Source organism: Saccostrea echinata, unplaced genomic scaffold (assembly GCF_033153115.1).
Source record: "Saccostrea echinata isolate AGI-Se365-2 ecotype Australia unplaced genomic scaffold, CSIRO_AGI_Sech_v1 ptg000044l, whole genome shotgun sequence".
NCBI classification, from domain to species: Eukaryota; Metazoa; Mollusca; class Bivalvia; order Ostreida; family Ostreidae; genus Saccostrea; species Saccostrea echinata.
Window position 1 is genome coordinate 2,185,510 of NW_026889793.1, and position 11,679 is coordinate 2,197,188.

The window sequence follows — 11,679 nt, forward strand, 5'->3', positions numbered from 1 at the left end:
AAACGTTCTTAACGCATATATCATAAGAACTAAAAATTGTAAACTAAAAAACAATTTTATAAAAATCAAATACTGTGAATAAATTAAGGACATATGATACGTTCCTCAATATTATATAATTTTTTCCAAGATTTTGTCATTGAAATATTGCTACTTTAACATGTTTACTCACAAAAAATGAGGTACCTTACCAGGCATTTGTGCAAGATACGAGAGAATAGTTTTTCTTATATAATCCTTTTGGAAAAAATATAATTCGACAATATCAGTTTTTAGTGCTTAGATTGTTTAAAAACGATTAGAAGCTGGTTTAGAAATCAGAAGGTAATTAAAATTTTGAATATTTTTTTATACATTACGAAGATATACATAACAGATATTTGAGGAACGTATCATCTGACCTTAAGTTTGCACTCTACATTTATTGAAGACATATTGTTTCAAGAAAATAACAGATTAAGAATGACTTTCTTGATTTTTTGAATCTGTTTCTGAAACTGGTGGAAACGTTTTCAACCAGTATTTTAACAAGTGTTTCCGAAACGTAAACATGTCAAAACAGAATTATCCGGCTACTTTCAACCTGACTGACGATTGCATGTTTCAAACTAACAAGGCATTTTAAATTTTAAATTCTTATCCTTTTACTCATTTTTTGGAATTTTAATCTCAGTCTGCATAATCTGAAGGTTCTTAATTGTCAATAAAATAGAGTTATCACTTTTTAGTTAAAAAAAAAATTGGCTTAGACTTCTTTAAAAGCTAAAATGTGATGATATATTTTTGATATATTTCGAAAATTTTATAAAATATCATTTTAAGAAGCGGTAGATATTTTGAAAAAGAGTGATTTTGTTTGTGTTTTTTGTTGCTGAGAGATAAAAAAATTTCTGCCAAAAGTCACAAACTTTGTTTGCTGAATTACGAATTTATCATTAATTTTTTTTTAAAAAAATGAAAGAAAAGTGAACTTGCCTACTTTTTCCAAAACATTGTTTTCACTGCACCAAATGCTCGGTAACAACCGAATAGCCGATTTCGCGTTGACCAGTGTGTTATGGAATTATAACACCGAAGTCAAACCAAGATTGTTAAAGAAGCTCTAAACACTGCACACTAGAAAGTTCTACTTACAGGTTAGTTTTATGCAGTTAGAGTGATCTCCTCTTAGATGTAAGATAGAAAAATTGGTTATTTACAGTTAATAACATAATTTGTAATAGATTAAAATATTCTTAGCATTATATTAGACCAAGAATAAGTAATTAAATTGATAATACCCATAATTTTTCCCAGTGTGAGTAAACAACAGTGATTTCTGCTCACGAATAGTCCATTGTCTTTGAACATTTTTCCTGCAGAAATAAGGCAGCTACCTTATGTTGAAAATGAACTAAATGGGCTCAATATGCATACCTTTATATGATATATTTTCCCCCAGTCCAAAAAGCATTTATTGTTAGTGTTTAGAGCTTCCTTAAATAATTAAATTCTGCATGTGAAACACAAAAAATATATGCATAATTTTAGCCTTTTGTTACTTATTAAAATTCCCTACCTTGAAATTCAGAAATTATTGAAAACCTACTCCTGCTTTCATTTTGTTATGCAAATTTTCATGAACTTTCCTTAATTTCTTTAATTAGCACCGGAAGACATGCTCAACTAAAAAAGGCCATTTTTGTACGCATTTAACTAATTCTATACGAAGCATAATCTGCATTTTTTTCTTGTATTTCCTTTAATGTCACGTACAAGGAAGTATTTCTTCTTTTGCACATTCAATATTTTTCACTGCTTGTCTCTTCCGTATTGTGTATATATATATAATGCTACACGTAAATTTGCATACCTTGTCATTGGTTAACTGCAAACTTATTTTGTAAGAAAAGAAAACAACTTTTTGATTCAGAACACAAGTACTACGGAAATAATATTAGAAGATACTTGAGTTTCTCATTGACCATATATATATAGCCTTTGGAGTCTCATGCATGGTACTAAGTATTTTTAGCGGACCAGCTATTCATAAACTTCTACTTGGAAAAAAGAAGTCTCTTGAAATGGCCTTCGATACATCAATTACGTTTTATCAATAAAAACGTTCATTTCTATTCCTACGTTGATTCGATATATTCCACTGAACTCAAAATAAAGGACAACAGATTTTTGACAACTGCTTTTAAATAAGGATGAAATTTGTCAATTTTCTCTACCTTGTCATTGGTCATCTGCAGACTTACTTTGTTAAAATCCATTCTGATTTAATGAGTAAGTACTCTGAAGTTGATATTAAAGTTAATGATAAGTTTGGTCACTTGATTTGACAGTTACGTAATAAACGATATAATGTGTACTGGGGCTGAAGTTGAAATAAATATATGCTACCTTTACCAAGTATTTTACGCATTTATTAAGTTATGAAACGAAACCAGCAAAACTTTTCAAGTCATCTCTAGAATTTTCAATTTGTTTTTTATCGAGTGAAAAACATTTAGGAGTTTTTAGTGTTAACACCTGCATATATACTTTAACGCACTATTGAAGAAATTTTGGTTAATATTCTATTTTAAAAAATGAGTGCAAATCAATTAACAATAATCAACAAATCTCAGATAACGTGCTTTGTATGAACGTCCTATTCACAACACAATACGAGAGTCGATGGACGATCTCAGACCTGAACTTCCATAACGCTTTGAGAGAAACAATACTGAATCCATTGTAGTATCTTCTACAAAAGCATCGAAACCAAATATAGGAACTCAAGCAATCGGAACTCCCTTCGTGCTCAGTTTTTATTTGCCAACAAAATCTATTGACTATCTGGGTATATTCTCCTACAATTCCTTCGACGCGGGCACTATTTCATATTAAATATTTACGTATTTCGTGGTTGAAAATTGCAATGTTTCGCTTTATCAATAGAAATATTTCTATTTATCCTGTATTATTCAAAGCCGCATTACGTACATCTATTCAAAAGAGTTAATGACCTTGTAACGATTGACATACAGGATTAACTTGTGGACCTTGAATTGCTCAAATGTTCAAGTCCACTTCTCATTCATGCCCTTGGCGTTGCTTTTTGGGAACCAATGTCAACGTTTATGAACAAAACCCAGGACTATATTACCGTATTCTGTTTTGAAGCAGTGCATTAATTTCTGTTATCAAAAATGCCTTAAAAGGTGTCAATGTTTTAAAGAGTGTTTAACTTAAAGGTGCTTAGACACAGATTTGAAGTTAATATTTTCTCAAATTTTCTGTATAATATCATGACTTATATATTGCAATAACATTTCACACGAAAATATAATTAAAAACTTATTTTATCTGGAAATTATTGGAACTCCGAATTCCTGGACGCGTTTGATTAACACATCCTAACACTTTCACAAATTTTATCTTTATCCTTAATATTTAAGAAAAGAACCGATTTTGTTGTGTATTAATGAAAAACATTACATTTATAATCCAGAAAATTCAGACTAGAAATGTGCGCAAGCAAACCCCCTCACTAATATCGTCAGCCCGTGCTCAGTGTTGTGTACAGAGTTTAACAAATTTAATACATCCGTGAAACGTAAACTGTTTTTGTAAACAGGGCACGAGCTCTGTTATTGTTAATATTTACGATTCACCGGGTGTGTTCAATTGTTAAAGTCTGTACACACCACTGAGCACGGACTGACAATACTGTGAGTGGGTTTTGCTTTCGAACATTTCTACTCTGAATTTTCTGGATTATAGTTTTAATATTTTTTCATTAATACACAACAAAATTGCCACTTTTCTTAAGTATTAAGAATAAAATTAAAATTTGTGAATGTGCAAGGATGTGTCAATCAAACGCGTCCAGAAATTTGAAGTTTCAATAACTTCGAGATGAAATAAGATTTTTATTATATTTTACTATGAAATGCTATAGCAACATATAAGTCATGAAATTATACAGAAAATTTGAGAAAATATTAACTTCAAATCTGTGTCCAAGCACCTTTAAGTGATGACTCTTAGTCATGTAAATACATGGCTCAGGAGCGCTTAGAATGAAACATTGTACATGTATATGTAAAGTCCAACGAATCATATTATGAAGCCTGTAGGATGCCAAACCATTCCACAAGTAAGTATATCGAATACTCATTTTCATGATGCTCATTGATACTGTACGTACATGTATACCCTTACTCAAACGATTAACTTGTTTTTATTTTTGTCCTGCTATTGAATGTTTTACCTGCTATGCGGACCAGCATGATAAACTAAAGCATACAATTATCTGGCGTCAAAATCAGAAATAAGACACCAGTTAGATACACTATTGGTATGGGAATATACAAATGTACAACATAACAAGATACCAAGTATTACTAACTTAACACTTGAATCCCTAACGTTACTTTTTAATTGTTGTGAAATACTAAAGAATTGATTTCAAATACCCATAAATATTAACAATAGTAAAAAAAAAATTGAAGCTTTGAAAAAAAACTAATGTACAACCCTTTATGCAGCAAAAAAAACTTTCTATAATTTACAACAACCTTACCATATTCTAGCAAATAAACAATAATACAAGTTTTTATTGGTGAAGACACGGAACCTTGTGCAGTATTTTCTTTTAAGACTAGGCCACTGGCTCAACAATTTTAAGTAACTCAAAATTCAGCTAAGCAAGTAAAAAATGCAAAACGTTTAATAACACATTCCGCCCAGTTAGATGGATATGGATGGCATGGATACAGAAGTTTTATCGGAGAGTGATTCATATCTATATATTTGTTCATTTGATACATATTTTAAAAATAAATATAACTGAATGCTGTTAAGTTATTGCCAATTTTGATACCTGCATAGATTCCATTTCACATGTGCAATTACGTTTAGAAAATACCTCTACAATCCATCCAACACGACTTTAACATACATTCTAATTAAAAAAAAGCAATTGAAAAATGCATAAAAACCAAAGTGGCTATCTTATTTTATATTTTCTGAAAGTAAATGACATTGTGTATTCTCAATTGCCTAAATATTAGTTCCTTGTAAACTAGTTCTTTTACTTCCTGACTTACAACCAATCACTTCCTTCCTCATTGACACACAACTACTTTCAAAAATCTACTTAAGTAAATAAATTCTGAATGGATCAGAATAAACAAATCATAAACAAAAATAAGAATTTACTTAAATTTAAATTCGACATACATAAAGCCAAGTCTTCAGCGTTAATCTTGGTAAAATGGTATTACTTTAATTTTTTCCAACACAAAAGTTTAGAGGTAAGAATTAGAAATTTAGATTATAAATACTTTACCTCACATTGATAATGTTCAAACGCTACCACAAAATTATTACTATTAAAACTGACTATATAAAAAAGTATTGATTTCTATAACTGAGACTTCCTTTTTTAATTTGCCTTTTTCGTATTAAAAAAAAAAAAAAAAAAAAAAAAAAAAAAAAAAAAAGATTAAAAATTTGTTGGTAACATTTTGAAAATTGATGGTTAAATAATGTCGAAAATAACAATATTGACTTTTCTCTAATTCCATGAATTTAATGCATCCATTGTTTTAAAGAAACGAAATTGTACGATCCTGTAATGCCAATAAATTAATTAATTCATGTGCCATAATTATAATGTGTCGTTCTTATTGTACGTTAATTCCTGCAGCTGAATGAAGATTAAGATTTTCTAACAATGTAATTCATTACTTCCCTGGGTTATATTAATAGGTTCAGTCCACTTTGACTTTTGTCAGTTGTTAATTTATACCTACATGTAACAATTACAACTGTGTGTGCGTGTCATTTCATCTTTCTTTCAGATGTTGCTAGCAAATAATACACTGTTCATTTAAAAACAATAAAACTTTTTTATGAATAATTTCATTGTGTAAAATTATCTCATGTTTTTGAAATCCATGCTTCGGTAATTTATGAGATATTTACAAACATTGTTATGTAATATGTATTTAATTAATTATTACGTGATGACAAATATATTACTGAGACTGCAGGCCCGGGGTGTTGGAAATTATTCCAAAATTTATTAAGTTAGTTTCATGTTTATTATATGATTGTGGGTTACAAAGTTGTGAACGAAACTTCGGGGGAAACCCCAACGCTAAAAGCACTCTAAAGTTATTATTATCCCCCAATCGAATCGTGTCAAGCATACAAAAATATATTTCCCACGATTTGCAAATTTTTCAAATAAAATGTATAAATTTTAACTCTCTGTACGATGTGTACATTTACACTCAAGGTTGTAGGAAGCCGTCAATGTTGCATATTAACCACGAAATTGATACGGAAACGTAAACAATTACATATTCACCTGTACTTGTCATCTGAACCTCATTGTAAGAAAATTCAGTGACTTTTTATATATATATATATATATTTTCTAATGTTTTGTATTTTGTGTGTGTGTGTGTGTGTGTGTGAGGGCGTGTGTGTGTGTGTTTATTTGTTTGTTTTTCCTTTATTTATTTTTTTTAATTTTGTATATCAGCCGATTTACTCTTTTTATGACGATTATTTTGTTTATTATTTTTTGAAATGTAGCACACCTGATAACATTGATAAGTACTCATTCACTTCACATAGATTTCTTTTTCTTCAGAGATTATATTTCATCAAAAGATGGAAGAAATTAATTAATTAAACACTGAATATGATAAAAACACTTACCGTGAATGTTAAAAGATTTGTTTACACTAATGTGGGAATTCCCATTATATCGTATCTAAAAATAGAGCTAGAGCTCGCCTATAGTTAAAAACTTCACTGTGGAAAATTTACTTTCTTCATAAACATCACAAAAATAGCTTATAATAATTGACAGAAAATTCTACCTTTTTGTCTTTTTTTTTTTTTTTTTTTTTTTTTTTTTTTTTTTTTTGAATTCAGCAAAGTAACAAATAGTCAATGCCATATGTATTGAATAAACATTATTATTTTTGCGTGTTTTTTTAATTCTCAAACTACTTCCTACATAAAGATTCCGTTTTTTTTTTAATCTTTCAGGAACTGTCATTTCTCTAACTCATTTCAAATGTGAACATGGCTTTGAATGAACTACAGAGTAAATCTTGTCATCAATAATCCTTTTTACATTTCAGACGAACGGCAAACTGGCAAAAAATATGCAGGTCCTTAGACGATGTGTATCAGAAAGTGAGACAACAGTCCCAAGGCATCAGAACAAAAGGAAAAGAACTCAATCAGAACCTCTCAAAGAAACAGAGGTTACAAATGGATTCAACGCAGATGGAGCAGAAATTCCTATTACGAACGAACTATTATACCTAGTAATTATCTTACTGTCATGCCTAAATATGGAAGAATTGAAACAAATGATATGTGATATTTTACTTAAGAAACAAGAAAAGGTAGAAGATTCTGAGAGCCATAGTAGAGATTCTAATGCACAAAGCTGTAATGGGCCTAAAGATACCATTTTCAGAATTTGCAAAATGTTCTTATCTGGCAAGCTACAATGTGTTGGTTGTGAGACAAGGAATAAAAATGACATCGATTTCTTTCTAAATCAAAATTTAGAAAATGTTTTGAAAAATACCACGGAAAGCGCTTTATTAAAACAATCATTTTCAACATTCTACAAAACATTTCTCCGCTGTTTTGGTTCTTTGCAACCCACATATGTCAAAACATTTCCTCTCATAGAATGTTCTCGGAATTTAGAGGACTATGTAAAGAAAGAACTGAGTGCCAATCAATCTAGAAGTACCGAATTAACACAAGCGCATAATCTGCATTCTATGAACATGGAGATAATACGTCTAGGTACTTTCAGTACTTTCCCACAACAGAGTTCTGTATCTACTCTAAAACTTGCCAAGGAGGGTTTCTACTACACCGGGGAAGATGATAAGGTTGCCTGCTATGCCTGTGGAATTCAACATAGTGGTTGGAGACAAGCCGATGATCCGAGAGACATCCACCGCCAGATGTCCCCAAATTGTTCATTTGTAAACTCTAGTCAATCTGAAAATATTCCTATCAGAGGGGCTGAAGATATTGCAAACTTAGCTCCAGCTAGTCAACCATTAGAACAAAATGTGAGTGAAAATTCTACTCAGAGGAATGGGCGGCCAGAAGAAATGGCTTTGCAAAATTCAACACTTTTAAATTCAAACAATTCTAGAAATAGAAACAATTCAGCATGTTTAACACATACGGTAAATACCTCTTCATGCAGTAACCAATTTAATGAGAACCAGATTAACAATTCAGAGAGACAAGTTGCAGGAGGATCACCTAAAAGTTCAAGAGAAATACAGGAAAAAATCAATGCTTTTCTGGGCAGCTTAGATCCTCTTGGAATTAATTTTGATCGTCCAAAGTACCCATCATATGCAGTAGTGGCAACGAGAGTGAGCTCCTTTAAGGACTGGCCGTCATGTATGACGCAAAAACCACGAGATCTTGCATTGGCGGGATTTCTGTATGCGGGATATGGAGATTACACCCGCTGTTTCTTTTGCGGCGGTGGATTACGAAACTGGGAACCGGAAGATGACCCTTGGATAGAACACGCCCGATGGTTCCCGAAGTGTGCTTTTTTGAGACAGAACAAGGGTGACGAGTTCGTTGCATTGGTTCAAATAGAACATGAAGAACAGGTAAAGAAAATTTCCTGTATTGCTTAGAGTTTCTCGCTTGTTTATTTCAGTTGTGACGTAAATTTGGGGAAAAAAATTGAACAAGATTTCTTTTTTATGATTTTTATTTAATTCCCATAGTGTTCTCGTTATTTGAATATGGTTTAAATGAACAAATACTATTTTTAGGAGAAATTAGAAGAAATGGAAACAACAGGAAATGCACCATCTTTCCAGAGCAACAATCCTACAATAGCATCATCTCTTTCAAATTCAGGACATACAAATGTTTCCAATATTTATGATTTGGCATCCGTACAGAGTGTTTTAGACATGGGTTATTCTCAACAAGTGGTGAAAGAAGCATTTGATGTCTTGAATTTTTCAAAACGTAAGTGACTTTTTCATCTGAAGCTTCAGGCAGAACTGAAGTGTATCTTTTAATTTAGGGTAGTTGACTCTACATAATTTTTAAAATATAATGCAAAAGCTCTCGGTTTAAAAGAAAATATATCATAAGTTAGAAACCAATGGTATATTTATGATTGTAAGGAAATTCAAATATGTAAAAAGTTATATATTTTACAAACGTGAAGATTCACCAAATACATATGTACAAGGATCCAAGTCAGTTTTCATTTGATAATGTAATCTGCTGATTATTTTCAGATAAAGACGACATCACGGGGGAAGATTTGATGAATATCATTCTCTCCAATGAAGAAAGCAGTACAGGACTGGATACCTCTCCTTTAACTCAAAATACAAAACCAGATACAAGAGAAACTTCTGAAAGCGTCCCCTCTGTAAGTCAGAATGTAATAGAGAGTGGGTCTCCAAAGCCTGGTTCCAATTTAGGATCTTCTGAAAATGTATCCGAAGTATATAAACGATTATTGAACAGCAAATCTGATCAAGAAGAACATTCATTTTCAGGTATTTATGATATTATATAATTTGTGCTCAATTTTCCAATTTATATCATACGAATCTGAAAGGAAGTGAATTTGATGTACAGATTACAGCTTACTTTGATTTTTCATTTAAGAAACCAAATGATAACAAATATGAAATTAAATGGATCAAACATACAGAAACCTGTTATAATATTTTACAGACACGAAGTCATTGATTGAGGAAAACAGGAAATTAAAGGATCTCCGACTTTGTAAAATCTGTCTTGAGAACGACGCATCTATCGCCATGTTACCTTGTGGTCATCTCTGCTGTTGTCCAGACTGTGCTCCGGCCATGAGGAAGTGTCCAATATGTCGCCAGTTTGTGAAAGGGACAGTGAGAACATGGCTCGTGTAAAGGATTCCAAAAAGGCTCTTGCTCGTCATATTGCAGGCAATTTGATTACCGTAAGAAGATAAGACAAATTATCCATAAGCCAAAAGCTTACAGGACAAAAGATTCTGTTTTATATTTACTTTTTCTGCATACTAACTAGCATAATCTTGATAATTATATCTTGATTGAATATGCATAGAGTTTTTCATGCACTGTATTTTTACTGAAACATATGGGTATATTATTATTCTTTTCAGTGATTTACAATTGATATGTATTTAAAAATTGTGCAATATCCATTTTATTGCTCTTTTTCATATTTGTGTCCGCCCAGTTATTGTTTCTTTGTTGTTGTTGTTGTTATTGTTGGTTGTTGTTAACCTTGTGTTTTATATTTATATATGTGTTTTATATATTTTTCATTTCGTTAAATAATGTTTACAAATTTAAGATTTCAAAATAAAAATAATCTTTTATTCATCTGTTTCCATTTCATTTAAATATTTTTTAAATATAATATTATCATTTAGAAAGTATATCCATTGTTCGTGATAATGGAAAATGCAAAAAAAAAAAAAAATGCACATCATTATTTATTTGGGACAGATTTGAAATGATTTGTGGTCTGCTGAGTTAGCATGTATATCTATAACTGATTAAAACCAATTTTTCAGGGGGAAAATCTTTAAAAAATAATATAAAAAATCCTGATCCCATATGTCCTATTACTATTCGTTTACACTCGTCATTATTCATGAAATATGGATATAACGAACAAGCTCAAAAGTCCATTAAACAATACTAATCGGGAGCAGAGCAAACACGAACCTCTAAAAAAATCAGAGGTGGGATCAGATGCCATAGAGGAGTAAGCATCCCCTGTCGAACGGTCACACCCGCCGTGTGCTCATTTTCATGATCGAGCAAACAAAAAATCCGACCTAACAATTAGTATGAAAAACATCAGTTAGCATTCGACTCAATGATTAGATTGTATTTGCTGTCAAGGTCATCGTATCGACCATAAAATTGCGAAATGATGACTTTAAACGAGACTGTTGATATCCTTGTTTTTCATTAACTTCTTTGCCAATAGCTTGCCTCTTTTTGGAAATTGTTTGTACATGGATCATGCTCTTGCTCTTGCGTATCGTAGCAATTGGGAAATATAAACCCCATATGCAGGTAATGATGTTATATTGCTACATAAATAAGGGAAGTTGACGATACAAAAATAAAGTTTTCTTGTTAGGTTATCGTTAACGTCTTTTCAAATAAAATATCCTAATATGAAACAGATTTGTTAAACTCTGTGTTCTCTTTTATTTCAAGTTAATTAAGATATATCGAGTCCACATATGAATGAAAATAACTATTTTTAATTGATAATACGTCGTCGATATATCTAAATGTCGAGTTGAAGGCCACAGCAAGTGATTTCTTCTTTTCATTTAGAAGTTTTTGAATAAATTCTGCTTCATTTGAGTATAAAAATAGATCAGCTATTAAAGAGGCACAATTGGTATTCAGGAGAATTCCGGCAGAGTGTTTGGAAGATCTAATCTCAAAAAAATTACAGAGATATTGTCAATCAGGAATTCAAGCATCTTTTTAATATTAACTTTGAAGTACTTGTGTGTACAATTCGAATGCTTTTTAACAAAATAATTTTTCTAAATCTCAAATGATAAAGTATGTAAATTTACGAGTTTCATTTTTATTGAAAATCAGCTGTATACGATGTCAA

General features: G+C 31.1%; 1 protein-coding gene across 1 annotated transcript; it reads left to right on the plus strand.

Annotated features, from left to right (window-relative positions):
• The first annotated feature begins 7,160 nt into the window (after positions 1–7,160).
• Positions 7,161–9,983, plus strand: LOC133201450 (baculoviral IAP repeat-containing protein 2-like). The gene is made up of 4 exons (XM_061337252.1): positions 7,161–8,660; positions 8,829–9,030; positions 9,309–9,575; positions 9,757–9,983. Exons 1-4 carry the CDS (start codon positions 7,161–7,163, stop codon positions 9,951–9,953), a joined length of 2,166 nt encoding a protein of 721 aa, XP_061193236.1. The 3' UTR covers positions 9,954–9,983.
• The last annotated feature ends 1,696 nt before the right edge of the window (positions 9,984–11,679 follow it).